Below are 21,435 nucleotides of genomic sequence, written 5' to 3' on the forward strand. Positions count from 1 at the left end.
CGAAAATTAACCTACTACTAAAACTAGCCTACATGAATTTGATTTTTACCTCACTTGTGACAGTTCGTTTGATACGAAACTATCATTCTATGCGTTATTATTCTAAGAGAAAACAACGTAATTTTAATAGATTTTACTATACCTTTCTTTTTTTAACAGTTAAAATTCTCTGAATGTAAATAACATTATACTAAGATAAGACGATTCGGAACATTAAAATAGAAACAGATGGCATTATATAGTTCACATAGCGTTATCTCTTTCCTATTTTTAGTAAGGAATAGACAATATTGGGTAATCATTCGTTCTTTCAGTCACTTTAGCAATAATACATTACTTGGTCAGGTTCATCATGGTACGAATATGAGCATTGACTTACAAATAAATGGACGACGGGTCTAATACAAAAACCACGAAAAAAATGTCCCAAGTCAACCTATTTAAACGTAGTGACATGTCAAGGAATATGAAAAAGCTAAAACGTTGAATTTAAATTGTAATGTCATCGCAGTACTGTCTAATTTTGCTTGCTTCGCTGTCAGTCGAACAAACGAAGACTAGAGCGTGAATGACGCTCTGTATACGATTTTAACGCCCTATAAGTTCGGACACTTTTTAGCGCGGACCCGACGTCCATATAATTGTAAGTCAATGAATATGAGTAATATTATAATAAGCTTATATTCAAATAAGATTGTTTTACAGACGTTTGTGGAAACAATATTATTATCTTCCCGTCTTTGGTAATAGCGTATACTAATAACACATGAGGACTGCTAATATCCATACTAAAGACCGTACCTCTAAATATTCTCGGCACAGAATAAAAAAACAACAAAAGTCATTCATCCCCTACTTTGACACCCTTAGAGATGGAATACTTTCTTCAAATTTAAATGGGACCACTACTGAGATATCCTCTTTCCAACAAAAAAAGAATTATCAAAATCGGTTCACAAATTATCGCGTAACATGCATACAAAAAAAACATTCTGTCGAATTGTGAGAATTTTGTAGTTGGTTAAAAATTAGAAGACTGCTTAACAAACTGGAGCGCCTACAAAATCTGGCAATCCGTTTCATATTCGGTTTACGGAAATATGACCGTGTCTCTGAATTTCGGATTAAGTTGAAATGGCGACCAATCCGACTTCGCCGAGATATGCACGTTCTATGTCTCCTTTACAAAATTCTACATTATGCCCAGCTTCCTCATTATCTGTGTTCCCGTTTTTCTCCCTTATCCCCCAGTTCCCGCCCAAAACGTACCTGTGACACTAGATCACTAATAAATCCCCAATCCAACTCGAAATTCTTCCACAACTCTTTCACGGTAAGTGCAACTCGTATGTGGAATAAACTGCCTGCTGGCATTCGTGACAGTCCATCGGTGGCATCTTTCAAACATAAATTCTACTACCCGTCGAACGCGTTAGATAGCTAATAGGTAACATATATTATAAAGTAGTAATTTGTTTAGATTATAATACATATTCTGCTTATGTTTGTATTTATGTATATAAAGTTCATGTAGGTGTGTATGTCTGTCATATGTATATATTATCATCCTTTATATGTATATATATTATTTATATGTATATATTATTAAATTTTTTCTTACTCACATTTAAATTTTAATTTTATTGTACAATAATTAGTCCCGCAGACTTCATTTTTCACCTAGACTAGGGTTGGCTGGAAGAGATCTCTTCTAGAGATAAGCTCACCTTTGTATATGTCCTTTATAACTTGTGTTTCATGTATCATTTCTTTGTGCAATAAAGAGTTATAAAAAAAAAGACTGGGCACAGGTATTAATTACCGGCTTCGAAATCTCTTGACATTCTACAACGTAATTTACGTTACATTTGAAACCTTATAATACCGTATAATCACACAAATTATACCAAAAATTATAATGCGTATAATTTTTGGAAACAACAGAGATCCTATTAAAAAACTACGTCAGTACCTTTTAATGGGCTATCTGCTTATAAAGCATCATAAATCGCCTCGATCACCAGTCCAATTACCTTATACGAACAATTTTGTTTGTAATTTTGCGGTTTCTACGATCATCATCTACTTATGGTTTTCCCCCATACGAAACGATAATAAATTTGCGGTCGCAATCCATTCATTGATAAATATATTTTTGTATTCTTCACATTGCCGCAGAGTCAAACGGTCTAGCTAAAACTTTGTCGCCGCATATTAACGATATTATGGAAGAATAGTTATTATTTTAAATTCGTTACGAACAGTGACTTTAGATCTTCAAGTTCAAGTGACCAATCATCGTTCCATTGACCTGGATTTCAGTATTCTATTTCCTGAATCCAGTTGCTTTTGCATTAGAAACAGGTAGGCGGTTACGTACTCCATTATACAGAACACCCTTACTTCCTCGGCATGCAAGTTAAGATATGCAATCGTTCGTCAAAAAGTCCTCGTCATTGGTATTGTAACTACTAAATTACTTTAATTAATACTGCATCAAAGAAAGGAGGTTCTATAATCGACTGCATTGTTTGTTAGCGTGTTTTTAACCGACTTCAAAAAAGGAGGAGGTTCTCAATTCGACTGTATGTTCTTTTTTTTTGTTTTTTTTTTGTATGTATGTTACGCGATAACTCCGGTATTTGTGAACCGATTTTCATGATTCTTTTTTTGTTGGAAAGGGGGTACTTCCATAGTGGTCCCATTTCATTTTGAAGGAAATCATCCACCTCTAAGGGTGGCTGTTCACGCTTGAAGATTCATTTTTATAAATAGCGCCTAACTTTAATTTAGGAGCAATTACTTTTAGTAATCATTTAGTTGATTTTGCTATTTCTCCAATTCAAGGCGTTTTTCTCTCGATATACTTTGAGTATTGTCGTAGTGAGAACCTATTTTTATTATCTCCAGTGTCAAGTCCTGTATAGTGGCGAACTAGGGGATATTTCAATAAAACTTAGCAAATAGACGTAATTCCACGTACTTTTGAGGTCGGTTTTTTTAGTACTCTGTATTGAATTTTTTTTTATAATATCAAGTGACGGGACGAACAAGTCGTGCGCCTGTTGGTAAGCTACACGCCTGTCCGTAACAGTTACAGTGCCACTCAGAGCCTTCAATTGCAAAGATCTGAGGGGCACTGCCTCTGCGTTGGTCACCCTGAGACCTATGTTAATTAACCCTATAAGTTGTAGTCACATAAAGGTTGAGTCGATCACCGGCCAAAGGTAAGTTGCGGAATTCGGACCACAGAGCTTTGGGCGGTGACCGTCTCCACATAGTGTTGCTGAACACGTCAATATCATTTGTAATGCTGACATTACTGCTTAGCGGTGGAAATAGGTAAGGTTTCAGTACTTCCCTAGACGAACTCCTTCACAAGAAGCTTCAACAAAAAAATCAGCAGTATTCTTTTTTGTTGAAAAGAGAACCTCGGTAGTTGTGCCATTTAAATTTGAAGAAGATATTCCGTCTCTAAAGGTGGCAAATTTAGGGATGAATCCAGTTAGATTTCACCCACTTTTTTGTAAACCGATTTGAATAAAACTTGGCAAATGGATGTAATTACACAAATTTTAAGGTCAATTCTTTATTTTTTTTAAAGGTTACAATTATTTACAGATCAAAATGGCACCACAATCTGTGGCAGAATTCTACGCCAACAAGACGATCTTCCTCACGGGCGCCACAGGCTTTTTGGGGAAGGTCCTTGTGGAGAAATTCCTCAGATCCTGCCCTGATGTGGAGAAGATTTACATGCTCATGAGGCCAAAGAGAGGGCAAAGCACCAAGGAAAGATTGGAAGAGTTTCTATCCTGTAAGGTAAGGATCAAAGCCTTTCATTTTGTTATAACCACAAAATAAAGTGGTTATTTAGCGTCAGACGCGTGCTAACTATAATAGGTCTCGTAAAATCTATCTATTGATTTGCTACATTATAATGCAATTACAATAACAATTTAGTCTAGCAACATTGTGATTTCTGCACGTTATGTAGCCATTGCTTACACTTTCTAAGAATTAGATTATGATTAGATTACGTACCTAATGTTTCGTCCAAAATTTTTACAGATATACGAACGTCTTCATGAAGAATCTCCGAAATGTTTCGAAAAGCTAAAAGTGATCAAAGGCGATATTCTGGTGGAGAACATGGGAATCTCGGAGGAAGATCGACAAATTCTACAGAGAGAGTGCGAGATTGTATTTCATTGTGCTGCTTGTGTTAGGTAAGTTGTAATGAGGTTTATAGGTAATAAGTTGTAATTAAAATGATAGATAATACGACACTAGTTACCTGGGGGTCAATTCAGAACCTTACGATAACTCGACCGACCGATTTCTTTTCATTTTTATTCCCAACACCCGAATCGAACGTCAAACCGTCGTATTCGAAACCGAACCGAAATGTCGTCACACCCGTACGATTACTAGAACTTCTCGACCGGCAAAGGCTACAAACGTTATTCAGAACACAGCTAACGAAAGAAAGTTACGGTGAGTGCTCTGAAGAGTTATTCAACCTTATCCCTTCCTCTCCTTTCCATCAGCGGACCACCCGTGCCGGACTGCGTTGCCACAGTTGGACGGTCAGTTCAATGCCGTCCCGCACTAAAAAGTTTGGCAATTCGTTTTTATGCCGAACCATCAAATTGTGGAACCAACTCCCGGCGCATGTATTCCCTCCCCTCTATAACATCGGGTCCTTCAAACGTAGTGTGAAGAAGCATTTGGCCAGACCGGCAAAATGATAGTGACGGAGTGAAGATATTTGTGTTTTCCATCCGTAACTCTCATCTCTGGACTGTATTCGCACTTTCCATCAGGCGCGGTGCAGTCATTTTGCCGAGTCACAATAAAAAAAAATTAAAAAAAAGTTACCGAACGTCCTATTGTTTACAAAACAAGATTGTAATATGGAAATGTGTTATTATTTTAAATGAAGTCTGGATTATGTTCAATTTTATTAATTTATTTTAATGCATTCTAATGCTAATTTCTATGTTTTAGGTCATTAGAGTCTTAAAAATGTATTTATAAGGATTTTCATTTTTCTTATAATCTATTTCACCGACTAACTCCGTAAACGCTGTTGGATAACGATATACATAGTATCCGAATTTGTGTCGAACGTATTGTAGGAGTGGCGAAAATTAAGAGTCGGACGGGCAGCGTAACGGCTTTTATTCAAATAATCGCAAACAGTGAAAAAAATAATCCTACACTAAAGACAGAGCACCTCTTATATAGACAATCAAATCAACCCTTTCCCTTAAATATATTCTATTTGCGGACGATACAACCGTTATAGTGTGTGCTAAAACCTACAACGAGTTGGAAGAAAAATTAGCCTGCACGTATGAGCAGCTGTGTGAGTGGTTCTCTGCGAATGGACTTATTCTTAACGAATCGAAGTCAAACCTTATGTTGTTCTCAGGAAGAAATTCTATAACAAAGCCAATTATCACCTGCATTGTTCCATTATATAACACCTGTAAATTCTTGGGTTTAACGCTAGACTCAAATTTGAACTGGAAGTCACATATACAAACTCTATGTCAAAAACTTGGAAGTGCTGCATACGCACTGAGGAAACTACGTCCTCTTGTCTCCAATGTGGTATTGAGGCAGACGTATTATGCATATTTTCATTCGTTGATGTCTTATGGCATCACACTGTGGGGTAATTCAACTGAGTCGATTAGGGTATTTATTCTTCAAAAACGTGCACTAAGAACAATAGTAGGCATAAAAAAGGGTCAGACCTGCAGAAACATTTTTAAGAAATACAATATAATGACCATGTACTCACAATATATTTATGATATAATAGTTTATGCGCGTCAAAACTTGGCTACTTATGAGCGACGTACGGGCGGAGGCCGAGCGTTACGAAACGCAGGAACACTAAAATCCGTTGCCCACCGTACCGAACTGGCAACTAGAAATCCGCGGGTAATAGGTCCCCGATTCTACGAACATCTACCCACAGACCTGAAAAGTGTTAGAAACGATGAAACGTTTTGTACCCGACTAAAAATCCTTTTATTGGATATTGAATTGTACAGTGTCGATGAGTTTCTTTTGAAACAATTTTAATTTTATTTTATTCGACAAGCAGTAGTTATACTACTTTATTTTATATTCATTATTATTATTATTATTTTGTTACTGACGATCATAGTTATCCCTTGACATTGTATTTCCAATTGTAATATTGTGACATTGATAACATGAAATAAACGATTCTATTCTATTCTATTCTATTCTAAACTCAACAGTGTTACAATTTGACTGAATTGTTGTTGTTACAATTATCTTTACGATTATTATTCTAATTACTATTATCGTTACAACATTATTATATTTACTATATTCATCGATAAATATTAATTATTAACAATCATAAATACGAAACCTAGTCATCACTTATGTTATTTACAAAGCAACGCCATCTAGTGGCAGGGTGACGTATTTAATTACACTGTTAACGGCCTGCCATAGTTGTAGGGACGGTGTCGGTAGATGGGGCCGCTAACAAACGTTATACTCGAATGTTCTGAATAGCTCGAAAAGCGATTCGAGAACGACATGCAATCGAACGTTCGGTTAAAATATCGAAGAGTTCTGAATCGGGGTCCTGGTCTCAAATACCAACAAACCAACATACCAATTTTAGAACATAAATGATTTCTATGACTGTTTGAAAATCAACCTCGGAACGCAAGCTTTACGTAGCAGCTTGTGTTTGAATATCTGTCATGTGTATTTGTTTACGTTTGGTATTATGCTTTTTAAATTACTAATTTATTACTAAATTGATTATTTCCTCTGTCTAATTGTTGCTTGTGTCCAATTTTATTTATTTAGTGCCTAATTGGCTGTTCTACAATTTTTTAAATATTAATTAAAAATAATTTAGATGTTCCAATTTATGATGGCCATGACAGAATAACGGCTAGTGCTATGTAATTAACATAGGGTTAATATTATATTATCCTCAAGTATATAATTGATCTATTGTATGTATGCACTTCTTAAATAAACGATATTTTTTATGTTTGATATTATATATTAATTGGTCCGTCTATATTAGTTAATCTACGGACAAATAATAATAATGAACTGCATTTTAAGTAACACTATTATTAGATTGAAGCACACTAAATTAATATTTAGTATTCGAAAATTTTGTTATTGCTATTTTCTTTTAACAATTTGATGACATTTGTAACTTGTTATGTTTTGATATTGATCTCTTAATAAATCTTGGTTGCTTAGTTGCGCCTTCCATTCATGGAGGGGCTATACAGGGCGAGCCCAGCCGCTGGTGGGGGCGCGGATAAGTGCAATAGCGTACCCGTACCTCCACCGACAGCGGAGAGGAGGATAGATAGATAGATAGATAAAAGCTTTATTCACCACCATGACATCAGATACATGATGTAGGCATTAACTTATATATAACAATAATGATATTCTTATCTACTAATATTACACTTGGAAGTCATGGCAGTGAAAAAGGCGCTGGCTCAGCATAAATGGCGCGGCTGCCCGCGACGCTGGTATTCTGCCAGGACCCTATAGGATAGAGACGCCACTCGCAATCCAACAAAAATCTGATTTCATTTTTAAATTATTAATTTTCAATTTTCAAACTTCTTCCTCCCAACCTCCACACATAATACACTATTTGCAGTCCTGAAACGAGGTACAGCCAAGAGCATAACAAACCTTGGACCTTGGACCGTTCCTATCGCAAGCGGCACAGAGTTGAAATTAAATCTTAAATGTCAAGCACGACGCGCTCCCGACCCTGTACGTGGACAGACAACCGCAAATACCCTAGCCACTCATATCCCCCATTTTTGCAAATTTAACAGATGCTCCCGCAGCTTTAGCTTAAATGTTTTTTTTGAGAGGAACACTCCAGGGCTTTAGTGCGATCGGGCTGCTCTCCTTCAGGGTTCAGCCCAGCCCCACATGAGCTCTGCCCCCGTGGGCCCGGGGTATCTGTAAGCAGATTCCCCCGGATACCAAACAAAAGTTAGGTTAGTATAAATATGAAAAAGCAACACGAGCCGAGCGAGCGAAGGGAGCGTGTCGCGGCAGCGGCCGCCGAGTGCCAGAAGCCAGTTTGTTTGCACTTCAGGTCGTTATATTATAATTAATATAATATTAGTGCACAAATATAACCAACATTTACTCTGTTTTAAAGACAATAATCTGAATTTTATTTGTAATTTTCTTAGTTTTGAGACCCAACATAAAACTATCAAAGTTACTTTATACAAATCAACATTTTTGCGTAGCTCTGAATAGAATGAAATATCGATTGATTTAATTTATTTTGTCTCAGAAAAAAAGGATCAATCATTAAAAAACAATATGACCTTTTAGATTTTTTTGCCTGCTGCTTTTGCAAATTTAAAGTGATCGTTAAATATATACCATTAACATAGTCATGGAGCCTTATGACGTGCTTTTTTATTTTAATTAGAATTGACTCTTTTTCAGTTTTTCGTTTCAAATACTGTATGTATTTTGCATGTCAAACAAAGCCGATTATATTCTATGTTTTATCAATTAGAAAATTCCCTGTACTTCGAGAAATGTTGTGATTCTTTTGTTTTTTGTTTTATCTGCCTCCGTAGCCGAACGGATACCATGCCGGACTGCCACGCAGAGGTCCCAGGTTCGATTCCCGGGCCGGTAGAAATAGTTGTATGGCCTACAATTATTTCTCTCGTGAGTTTGGGTGTAATTTGTGGTTGTCTATGTGTGTGTCCATGGCACCCGCGACACAGGGTTTCCCTAGTGTGGGGCTATGTTGAGTGTGTGCGTTATTATTATTATAAATATTATATTATTCCGTATAGTAAAAAAAAAACAATGGAATTCATTTTGGGGTACTAATCAGAACATTTAGGCGTTTTTCATATTGGTTCTTCCGAGACCTCCTTGAAGAAGATATGCCTGTTTGATATCTCATCTTATATTCACTCCGTTTAATCTCCTCATACACGTTTATTCAGCTTATCAAAACTTATACAGAACAAAACAAAACAATACATGTATGGAATTCTAGTTTTCAGTTGGAACGGCTTTATAAGATGGGATGGCACGAAAGTACAAATGTTAGTTAACACTAGAATTATAATATAGGTACTTATAACTTTAAAATTAACTAAAAACGTGTAGAAAAATAGGAATTATTACTTAATATGAAATACTGCACTTGTGAGACATTAACAAAGAATGAACAAGTAAAGTCTGTCATTATTGCCGTCAATATAAATTTCTTCTATTTAAACTATTTTTCTAGATTTAAATCGCGTATATTTGTTTTTTCAAACAAACCAACGTCTCCGGTTGACTGAGGTGGTGCAGTCATCAACCAGTTAGGTTTAATATTAATGCAAACCACCCTATTTTTTCACTATAGTTACAATAGTTATTAATTAAATACCTACCTTATTTTTAATTTTACAAAGAAAACGTTCCAATTTACGCTACATTACTTTTTACAAATTATTTTATTGAATGAATTTTTATTAACTTCAATTTATTATGAATTATTAATATAAATTAGAATAAACTAAAACATATTAATTAGTACTGCAGTCTTATGTCTGTTTGGGATTTTTCATCAGAGGAAATACTGGATCCCAAACTTGTGGTACGGAGAAACCATCTTCCCTGTTGAAATTAGGATGTTTTTTAATTTCAATGGCCTCTCACAGCATTCTGGGTAGATAACGGACTTCTTTTGCAAGGACCTGGGGTTTGTCAAACTTCATTGAATGTATACGGTTTGGTCTGCAGACTAGTTTACGCGACGTTGTTTGACATAAGCTTCGTCATTCGTTCGTCGCTTCGTTTGTCCAATATAAGAGAGATCGCACTCACAGTCAAGCTTGTAAACTCCTGCTTTTGTTTGTCAAAACAATTATACGCGATTAAAATCCGGAAAAATAGTTTCATTTCCTATGTGTAACAATCGAGAAAACCTACGAATTCTTAACTACCCATTACTGCCTGCTCTTACGACACAGTATAGATAATCCTTCGTCTACCGTTACACTGCGCACTGTAGGCCGCTTAGGACGGCGCGCACGCAACCTTTTTGCAATGCCAAACAAAACGAGTACTCTACAGGGTTTCAACGCGGCGACGCGGGTTGTATTATTGAATGAGTTATGAAGTTGGTCGTAACTCATAGCTGCTGTTGTAAATTTTGTGAATTTATATTATTGTACAGTTTGTGCTTTTATTATTCTTATTATTATTGACATTATTATTATTTTATAATTAATACTGTAATCCAAAATCTTGCTGGGCGTATTGGTTAATCTGTAAACTGGCAAGAATTTTCTGATACATAAATATATAAACAACTTAACAATAAACAGATGACTTAGATTTCAACAACAGTCCTATAAAGTATTTTAGAATAATTATTTTTGTAATTATTAATAGAAAGATCGAACACTCAGGAAAAATTCCTTCGATCCAGCTGGATTCGAACCGACACAGAGCAGACCGTGCCAGAAGAGTGGACTTCACGAATTTTTCTGTGCTTGTTGTCCTGTCTTTGTATTTGGTTTATCAATGATTTTTTTAGTCGTAGCGCCATCTATGAGAAATCTATGAAAGTTTTATCACCCAGTTAGATACCTTTGCAGCTACTGGTCGTGTTTGGGTTACGTTAGATATAATTTCATCCCAGTTGTATGCGCAAGCGGATAATCAAAAACTATCAAAAAATAAATCGAATATTGTTCTGTTTAGAAATGTCAAAAGTATCCGATCGGCCCGTTGTGTATCGCAATAATTATGAGCCTCGAATCGGTAAATACGCAGTTTCCGTTCGGGAGAGACGATCAGTATCAAGACTCTGGAGCGCCTCATTGTAGTGGCAGGGATATCAGCTGGGTTTTCTCCCCCCAGCCGAATATAAATAATAATAAAATAACAAATGGTATGCGTAACGTACGCGATAGGGATAAATGGTATTCCGCTAACGTAGGACCTAGACTTTTCGACCGTCTGCCCAATCCCCGATGGAAGATTAACTATTATTATAGAAAAATAACGTTAATTTCTTCAACAGATTTGATATGCCGCTCCGAGATGCTGTCAATTTGAACACCGTGGGAACCAAAAGAGTCTTGGAACTGGCTGAAGGAATGAAGAAATTGGAGGTACGTTTCCCAAACAAACCAAATGTTTCCCACTATATAATATATAGAATACAACCTCAAATTACTTTGGTTGGTTCCGCGTGAAAGTGTTAAAACTTTGGAAAAAATATATAGAGGATATACATTGATTATTATACGGCGTCAAAATACGATTCCTACAAATTTTCGTGCTGTATCATCAATAGGTCCTTTACATACACCAATTTCAATTTCAATTCCTGTACAATATCAACTGAACTAAATAAGACGTATATTTAACAGAAACAGTGGTATATACGGCAATACTGGACTGGCAAGATGATAAAGAAAATACTATAGGCTAGGAAGGAGTTTTTTTAACCGACTTTAAAAAGGAGGAGGTTCTCAATTCGACTAAACGAAACGACTGAATGAATGAAATAGTCTTTATTGCACATTAAAATTACAATGGCAACACAGAACAGTAACATAAGTATCACAGAGTAAGCCAATGTACAACAGGCGGCCTCATTGCTAAGTAGCAATTTCTTCCAGGCAACCTTAGGATAGACAATTTAAGAGTTCGAAACGGGGGTGCAGCCAAAGAATATCTTGTAATGAAAGCGTTTTAAATAAATACACAACTCATGAATAAAGTAAACGTATAAATAATAATAATAAACACATATATTATTAGAATTATACATAAATATTAACATATAACAATAAGGTTGTGACGGTGTGACCTCCTTACACCGTCACCCCACCTTTTTGTATCGTCTCTATCCATTCGTATCGTATCGTTTTTCTTCTTCTACTCATATTTAAATTTAAAATTTTGAATTGTTCCATTTTCCTTCGCATTCTGATTTTATTTCTTTCGACGGTCATTCTCTGCTTGACCGCGATAGCGGATACTACTAAATATGCAATACATACAGATACAACTGCCTCCGTGGCCGAACGGTTACCTTGCTAGACTGCCACGCAGAGGTCCCAGGTTCGATTCCCGGGCCGGGAGAAATAGCTGAATGGCCTACAATTATTTCTCTCGTGAGTTTGGGTGTAATTTGTGGTTGTCTATGTGTGTGTCCATGGCACCCGCGACACAGGGTTTCCCTAGTGCGGGGCTATGTTGAGTGTGTGCGTTATTTAATTTATTATTTATTTAAATTCGACGGTATTTTTGTGTATGTATGTTACGCGATAACTCTGGAATTTGGGAGCCAGTTTTGATGATTCTTTTCTTGTTGGAAAGAGTGTACATCTGTATTAGTCCTATTTAAATTTGAAGACAATATTCCATCTCTAAGGGTGGCAAACTAGGGTATTTCTATAGTATTCATCCATTAAATTGCCACTTTTGAAGATGGAATATTTCAAATTTCAATGGGGCCACTACCAAGGTACCCTTTTTAGAATAAAAAAAGAATCATCGAATGCACACAAAAAATACCGACAAATTTAGAACCTCGTCCGGTTTTGAAGTTGTTTAAAAAAACTCAATCTAAGTGTTCTATGATGGACACGGATCCAACAAACTTCCAACTAATTTGTGTCACCTCATTGCAAAGTACTTATGAGTAGTAATTAACTTAGGGAATTCCTAACACAGCAGTACTAAGTGGAGTAAGTCGTTTTTAGCAGCAGTAGAGTTCGTCCAGGGTAGTAATGTCAGCATTACTATATTTCGGCTTAGAAGGCTGGCTGTGTTTCAGGGTGACGGGCGCAGTGGCACTACCCATAAGATCTTTGCGATTGAAAGCTTAGAATGGCACTGCAACTGTTATGGATTGACATGTCGCTTACCAACAGGCGCACGACTTGTTCGTCCCGTCACTTGGTATTATATAAAGAAAAGTTGTAGTATCGAGTTCTTAGGTTTTCGCGATTGTTGCACATAGGAAATGAACTATTTTTCCGGATTTAATGGTAATGAGGTGACACCTCAGTCAACCGTGACGTCGGTTTGTTTGAAAAAACTAATATACGCGATTTAAATCCGGAAAAATAGGTTTAATTTCCTGCAGTTAAAATTAGTTTACGTGTTCGAGTGATCGGAACTTATCTTAACGATGCATAGCAGAAATATCATAAGACAATTTCCATATTCTAAAACTGGGTTATAGTTTTTTCATAATATTTTTATTAATATGTTCACCAATCATAATAATGCATGCGTTCGGATCTAGTACTCCCACATTTATTTTTTTATTTAATTTCCATTAAATACCGATTACGCTATTTATGATAAGGACCCCGCCCGCACAAGCAGTCACACTGACGGAAAAATGCGTAATTATGCGCGTGAGGCGGCAGACAGCTATTTTGCGTCATCATGTGGCGCAAACCGGAATTTTATATGAAACGGAATGTAGTATAAATTAGGCGATTCATAATACGTGACTCACAACTCAAAAGATAACTCTCGTCCGGCCTAACCACAGAACATTAAATACAGTAATTATTAATACAAAGATCGAACACTCAGAAAAAATTCCTTCGATCCGGTCGGATTCGAAACGACGTCTTCTTGCATACCGTGCCAGTCGCTATACCAACTAAGCCACGGAACGAACCAACGGACCTCACGAATTTTTCTATGTGCTTGCGTCGTGTCTTTGTACTTGGTCTTTCAACGACTTTTTAGTCGTAGCGCCATCTATGAGAAATCTATTACAGATTTATCACCCAGTTAGTACCTTTACAGCTACCAGTCCTGGCGAGAGATGTCGCTGTTCACTGTATTAATTAAATTTTTATTGAATTGATATTCAATTTTTTTTTGTGAAATTACTCCACTAGTTTGTCATAATTATTAATACAAAGATCGAACACTGTGTGTGTTTACTAATACTAATACAGTAGTTAATTAGCGTATGACGCGTGCTGACTGTACGTCTCGAAAGACCTATTCGAGCTCAGAAATCCGCCATAATTTGCTTTGCATGGTATGGTTGTGTCATTCTTTCGTGCAAATTCTCTAAAATCCTAATAAAATGTTTTGCAGTGTTAAATGATAGCCGAAAAAAACATTACCCGTTTTCAATTTTCTGTTTATCGCAATAATTATTTTGCTACAAGAACCGACAGTAAAGCTTATACCCCTGCAATATGGTCGCTTCTTATTTGGAGTACTAAATTCATAGCTCCAATTCGTCGTCGTTCAGCATTTAACCGCTAGATGGCAGCACATTGACTGAAATTTCATTTTATAATATCAAAAAGTTGTATTTTGCAATAATAGATATTGATGGTTTTGAACTTTCAACATAAATATGCCAACAGGGCGAAGTTTAAATTATATTAACAGTCCAGAATTTGTTGTTTCTTTTTAAATTTGAAAATACGACCAATCAATAGTAAGATTTTGTAATGTTTCAAATTAATAATTTGTGAGTTTTGGCGACACCAGTTTTGATAGTAGTCGAGGCTAAAGTACTTCCATTGTTTTTTTCTTCCTTGGGCCTAATCCTTGTACTTACTAATTTGTTCGCGTAACTGACTAAAGATGTCGCTATAATAAATTGTAATAAGACTAAAGGCAGTGATAATTACTAAGATCACAGCACAATTTGATGTTGTTCAAAGGTGGAAAGAAATCGGGAGTTTAAAAGCTCACCTATGACACATGTAACAGTGTTTATAAAGGTCAAACAGGCCGTAACTTCATAACTAGATATAAAGAGCATGTTTCTTCGTTTAGGCATAAGCACCTAGACAGGTCCAATTTCGCTAAACATTTATTAGAAACAAATAATATTTTACCAGATTACGTTCTTATGAAAACTTACGTTTTTACGTCTTTAGGACATGGAAATAATTATATAACAACAGGTAGGTATAACATATAGGTATAACAACAGGGGTTGTATAATGAATGAACAATTGATTTTGCGTCATCTCCTTTATTATGGGTATTTTCGGGTTTCCACAATAGTAATATTAGGGGTAGCGGGGCATAAATATTCCAACCATTCTGAACTAACCCACAGCTCTTCATTTCAGCATGTACAGTGGTAGATTCTATCCCACAGCACGCCCTTCTGGCGGAAGGCTCCAGTAGCGCCGTGAGCCGAGGTCCGTGCCCACTTGGGCGCCCTCAGGCCCGCTACTTAGTTTTAGGTTTATTTACGGGTTATGAGCCTTCAGCTCGCACTTTTTTCCGGTGGCGCAGTCAAGGCCATCAGCGGCCAACTGCAAAATATCCTATATCTCATTCTTCGGCCGAGGGTGGAGCAATCAACAGCCCCTAAGGATGCCTCGTGGGAGCGTTTCTGACTGTAGTTGTGTGTTGCGAACGCAAGAGAATTTTTGTAATATAATTCAATATGAGTTTAAAAACATTAACTAAACGCTCGTCAAGGGACACTACATATGCGTCTATTTTGAACCAATGCGTGTTATTCCATACCTACCACAAGTTAACGATATTTTTGTATGAACTCAAAAAGGTCAAAAAGGACGTTCAATTTTGAATTGAACTTCTATAAGAAACCACCGAACCACCAATTTACTATACAGTCAATTTAAATCGTTTTTTAATTTTACCAGCTCGTCGAGATCCTCGTCATCTTCTACTTGGGTCTTGTCTTAATCATTTTATGCGGAGGGAGGGTGGGAAAATAAACTGCATATAAAAATATTCATCACAAGCTCTGCCGTCAACCGTCTCTGGGTTCGCGGGGTAGAAAAATAATTTACTTCCATTTTTATTAAATATTATTATCGCTTACAATGCTTTTCTGTCTTATAATATTTTGATATCTACGTACTTTTATTTAACTAATATTGACCAAATCACAAATAAACCGATTAAATTGTTGACTGATTTATTTATCCGTGTTTGCGCGGCCATGTCACCATTTGCTATGCAAATATTGGGCACGCAAATATATTGCAGACATATTATATTCTATTTACTACCAAGCACTGAATTAGCAATCCAATTACGTGGCACAACCGCGTTTAAATAATTGACAAATTTATTAAATCCTTGTTTGCGCGACCGTGTCACCATGGCCATTGCTACACAAATATTATGCCTAATATCGCCGTCGGCTAACAAAAACCGGGCTAAGTAATAAATAGTCAAATATTGGTTTTAAATAATGAAAGATAGACCACAAAATTCTCTTTTAAAAACTGTTGGACTTATCAGAACATACCCTAACTATTTCTTACAGAGATTGAAATATTTGGCAGAATTGTAACAGTCCTGTGTACGATAGCACAGAAAATGAATAAACTTTTGTATATTGTCTAGCCGCGAGATATAAATGTGATAACGTGGATTCCAAATTTGGCTGGCATACTCTAAAGTGTTGCGGACAAATGAGCAATACAGTATTTTATTTTCATGACTACAACGTTCATATTTTTCTACGGACTGATAACAATAGATTCCCGTAAATCGCGCAAATTTTGTTACCACGACATTACCGAAATGAAGACTCATAATCAAGTGCTAGTTTCGCGCAATTGTAATATCATTGTGTTATGTATTCACAAAGGTATGCATTAATTGTTTTTCTTTCTTTTTTCGTATAGGTGTTTCTCCATACATCAACATCGTACTGCCGCTGCGAACTACCAGTCTTAGAAGAGAAGCTGTACCCCGCCCCCCATCGGCCGCAGGACGTGGTCCATTGTTGTTCATGGATGGATGACCCGCTCTTAAATCACATGGAGCCCAAGTATGTGGAACTGGTGGAAAAATACCTGATAAATAATCTAGTAACGTATTTAAAAAAACATAAATATCCTGCCTATAAATTTTACTTGAAGGATATTGAAATTTCATGAATTCAACAGGGGCAAAAGTATAATTATTCATGGACAGCAATCAGAATACTGTTAGCAAGTTTGAATTAACTTGAGCAGTAATACGTTTTTCATTACAATGCACGTAAAACTCAATAATATAGTAAGTAAGTAATATACAAACCTGTACAAGAATCTAAATAATTTACCTTATTAAACGACATCGTGGTGCCATGAGTTTGGACTTAGTTCTAAATTTAATATTATGAATATCTTCTTTTTTTATTATCTATATTTTTTTATTATTTATACAAAATAATTGAGTAAATGTACTGTGATGGCACGGTCATGATATCAGTCTCCTAAAACTTTTTTCTGAGACAGAATGAATCGCTTGTTTTTGCAACAATCCGTTCAAAATATTCTTACCTCTTACCCAATCTGATTATAATAGATTATTGCAAACCAATACATACTTTTAAACAAAAGAAATGTCTTAAAAATAGATGCAAAAACAAACAGTTTTCTTTGTTACCTAGTTGTGCGTTTGTTAATGCGCGTGAGATCATTTTTCCCATTCATCTAATTTAACTGCAATATACGCTTTGTCATCATCTGTAATAATGTCTATAAGACAATGCTCCATTGTTTTCAAATTATCACACTTATCAACCTTTATTTCATAAAGTTAACAAGAAAAGTGTTTTACCGTTTACGCGTTATAATAAAACTATTATATAGTACCTACACTTAGTAATTAATTAATTAAAAACCATTCTGTTAATTCATTACGTCGTAGATTTTTGTACAACTTGAGAAACGCCTGATAAAATAAATATGTTCTTTTTGGTTGATAATGTTTTGCTATTGCTAAATTGATAGGCGCTATGCACAGAAGTGACAATATAATAATTTTATTTTCTATTTCATTGTGGAATCAGTGGCGTTGTGTGTGGGGGGGGGGGGGGGGGGGTTCTGAGGAGTTCCACTATTTGAGAAAACTATATCCTGAACAACACAAAGGCGGCAACGCGAACATATAAACACAATCTATTTTTGTAAACGTGAAAACAGAGGGTGCAGCAAATCGACTCATCCAAAGAACAGAGTCCAATGTGGTTTTATGACGAAAAGAGGATAAGCACGTTACGAGAATAATTTCGTTATTCAAACTAAGGCCTATGTAAAGGCGTTTTGAGAGTTTATAGGATATCTTAATTTGTTTCGGAAATATAAAATCGAACAACATTCCTTCTGACATCCACAGCGATGAAGAACGAATGAATTGTACTATGTCCTGAGAACAAGTTGTCTTGCACATAGATCTTTGTTCTACGGATGAGTCGAAATGTAAGTTTATTACGCTGTCACTACTGAGTGAATATACGAAAAATGCTGGCTTATTTTAATTTAAACTTTATGTGGCGTAGACTACTTCGTAGTAATATCTGTGTGTACATACTAGGTTACACAAACATTCCATTTACACTCTCACTCACATTACACACGACATAAAGACACACTGCACATAAATCTTGAAATTTTAGTTGTTTTTTAAACAAAGTAAAAAGTTAGTTGCAGAGAGCAGTTTTAAGAAATTAGAGCTTGTGAAAATGTTCGTCCAGGGAAGTACTGCTACGTTACCTATTTCTGCCGCCAAGCAGTAATGTCAGCATTACTGTGTTACGGTTTTGAAGGGTAAGGGTGCTGGTGAAATTACAGGCGCATGTGACTTCTCTACTTAGGTCTCAGGGTGAAGGGCGCAGTGGCAGAGCCTTCTCCCCCTAATCGTTGCGATTTCAGGCTCGTGTCTTTTACCACAAGGCGCACGACATGTTCGTCCGGAATAATGATAACGTAATACATTGACTTACAAATAAATGGACGACGGGTCTAATACACAAACCACGAAAAAAATGTCCCAAGTCAACCTATTTAAACGTAGTGACATGTAAAGGAATATGAAAAAGCTAAAACGTTGATTTTAAATTGTAATGTCATCGCAGTACTGTCTAATTTTGCTTCGCTGTCAATCGAACAAGCGAAGACTAAAGCGTGAATGACGCTCTGTATACGATTTTAACGCCCTATAAGTCCGGACACTTTTTAGCGCGGACCCGACGTCCATATAATTGTAAATCAATGACGTAATATGAGTAATTTCACATAAAAACAATTGAATATCAATTCAATAAGCATTTAAGAATACAGTTTTTAGGTTTTTACGGTCGTTGCACATAGGAAATGTGTAACAATGTTGTGACGGGACAAACAAGTCGAGCGCTTGGTGGTGAAAGACGTACCTGTCCATAGAATTACTTTGAAAGGCGACAGTGCCACTCAGAGCTTTAAATAGCAAAGACGCTGCCACTGCGCCTGTCTAAGTTGACAAGTCACAATGTAGCAGTAATGCTAGCATTACTGCTGGCGGCAGAAATGGGTAAGGTAACATAAGGGTGTTTACTGCTACTAATAATCATTCAGCTAAATAGTCGACTTCGTGTGCTACATAATTATTGTATTTTATTGTAAATATTTTCCTTTTCAGATTAATGGAGCCTCAGCCAAACTCGTACGCATACACGAAGTCTCTGACAGAAGATCTGGTGTCGCAGTACGCTGGGAAATTTCCCATTGTTATTGCCAGACCTTCTATTGGTAAGTGTGGTTACCGTTGAACACAAACCTATTCGGTAATATATCAAAATACGCGTGAATACCTGAGATTTACTAATTTCGCGACATTTCTGAGCGTGACTCTTTAATACGAACAACTTAGTTGTTATAAATTACGCAGCTGTCTGTTAGTCCAACATACACGATTATTTTTATAAATATTTATTTAGGAAATGAAATTATTTTTCCGGATTTAAATCGCATGTTTTTGTTTTTTCGAACAAACAAACGTTTAGATGGTCACGGTTGACGGAGGTGGTACAGTCCTCAATCAATTATGTCTAGTATTAATGCAAACTACTCTATCTTTTCACAATAATTACAAATGTTATTAAAAACCTTATTTTTAATGTTACAAAGAATAATTCCAATTCACGCTACATTATGTTTAACAAATTATTTTATTTTATCAGTATGAACTTTTATTAAGTTCAATTTATTATTAATTAATAATGGAAATTAGAATACATTAAAACTTATCCGCTCACGCGATGCGCCCCTCCTACCGCAAAATGGCGGCTATTTGGTTTCGCAAATTAGGAAAGCATTCAGTTTAAATACAAGTTTTTATAAATAAAAATTATTATTCTGCATTGCTAAATAAATACCCTCCGTACTACCAGCAAAAACATCTCAAATAAAATGCAGTAATACACCGCAAATCCTGCACTTATAAAGCACTAATGAAATGTTTGGTGTACTTGGATAAATATGATAATATTCCGTTTGAGTGGTTCTAATGTTTACCATGAAATTACTACTTAAAGTATAGTTTATAAACATTTGTACTCAGGGTAAACGTAAAAAACGCTACTTACGGTATGTTTCCAATAACTAAACACCGAAATCACCAGCCCAAACAATAACAAACACGATTGTCGTGATGTATTTTTGAAGTTGTTTATTTTTTTTAAATGACAGACCCAGGCATTAAAATCTTTATGGTTTGCTAGAGTAGTTACCGAAACAGCAATTAATATTAGTTCTTTTACCTGTTATAACTTCGATATCCGATAAATCGGTATAAAACCATCACCGGCACCTCTAGGTGTGGTATGCGTCTACGGCTGCATGTATCGCGTGAGCGGATATTAATTAGTACTACAGTCTTAAGTCTGTTTGGGATTTTTCATCAAAAGAAATACTGGATCCCAAACTGATGGTACCTACGTATTTATTTATATATCATAAGAATGTCAATTACTACCTTTGATTCTCGTATTATCGTTCACATCGACGCTTGAAGTTGAAGTCTAAACTGCATGCGGTTGAGTTTCGACTGCATGAAGTTGATTACGTCTTCACGCAATAACTGCAAACATGCAGTCAATCTGTTCGCTGCCTTAGAGGAAACCCGTCCCACCATCATCATCTTTATACGTATCCACTGGTGGACATACCTAAGCCTACCCTTGAACACGCCAACTCTCTCGATCCTATACCGCCCGCATCCGGCCGTTACCGGCTACCTTTCTCAAGTCGTCCGTCCATCTTGCCGCAGGATCTCCTGCTCTAGAACAAGTCTCAAGGACAAATCCCAAGCAGTGGGATATAGAATTATAATGATGACATTTTCTGGTGAAACAAAATATAAGTATTAATTAAATTTTTATTGAATTTAATTAACACAGTGAATAGCGACATCTCTCGCCAGGACTGGTAGCTGTAAAGGTACTAACTGTGTGATAAATCTGTCATAGATTTCTCATAGATGGCGCTACGACTAAAAAGTCGTTGAAAAACCAAATACAAAGACACGACGCAAGCACATAGAAGAATTCGTGAGGTCCGTTGGTTCGTTCCGTGGCTTAGTTGGTATAGCGTCTGGCACGGT

General features: G+C 36.2%; 1 protein-coding gene across 1 annotated transcript; it reads left to right on the forward strand.

Annotated features, from left to right (window-relative positions):
- The first annotated feature begins 3,621 nt into the window (after window positions 1–3,621).
- Window positions 3,622–19,603, forward strand: LOC113239606 (fatty acyl-CoA reductase 1-like). Its single transcript, XM_026476657.1, has 5 exons — window positions 3,622–3,822; window positions 4,072–4,229; window positions 11,114–11,204; window positions 16,713–16,858; window positions 19,474–19,603. Exons 1-5 carry the CDS (start codon window positions 3,628–3,630, stop codon window positions 19,601–19,603), a joined length of 720 nt encoding a protein of 239 aa, XP_026332442.1. The 5' UTR covers window positions 3,622–3,627.
- Window positions 19,604–21,435: the final 1,832 nt, after the last annotated feature.

Source organism: Hyposmocoma kahamanoa, unplaced genomic scaffold (genome assembly GCF_003589595.1).
Source record: "Hyposmocoma kahamanoa isolate Upper Pololo Valley unplaced genomic scaffold, ASM358959v1 99990, whole genome shotgun sequence".
NCBI classification, from domain to species: domain Eukaryota; kingdom Metazoa; phylum Arthropoda; class Insecta; order Lepidoptera; family Cosmopterigidae; genus Hyposmocoma; species Hyposmocoma kahamanoa.

Excerpts from the sequence above, each read along its gene's own strand:
- LOC113239606 (XM_026476657.1), top strand. The coding sequence starts at position 3,628 with ATGGCACCACAATCTGTGGCAGAATTCTACGCCAACAAGACGATCTTC. Across the intron at positions 4,230-11,113 it reads CATTGTGCTGCTTGTGTTAG|ATTTGATATGCCGCTCCGAG; the intron begins GTAAGTTGTAAT and ends TTTCTTCAACAG. Across the intron at positions 11,205-16,712 it reads AAGGAATGAAGAAATTGGAG|GTGTTTCTCCATACATCAAC; the intron begins GTACGTTTCCCA and ends TTTTTCGTATAG.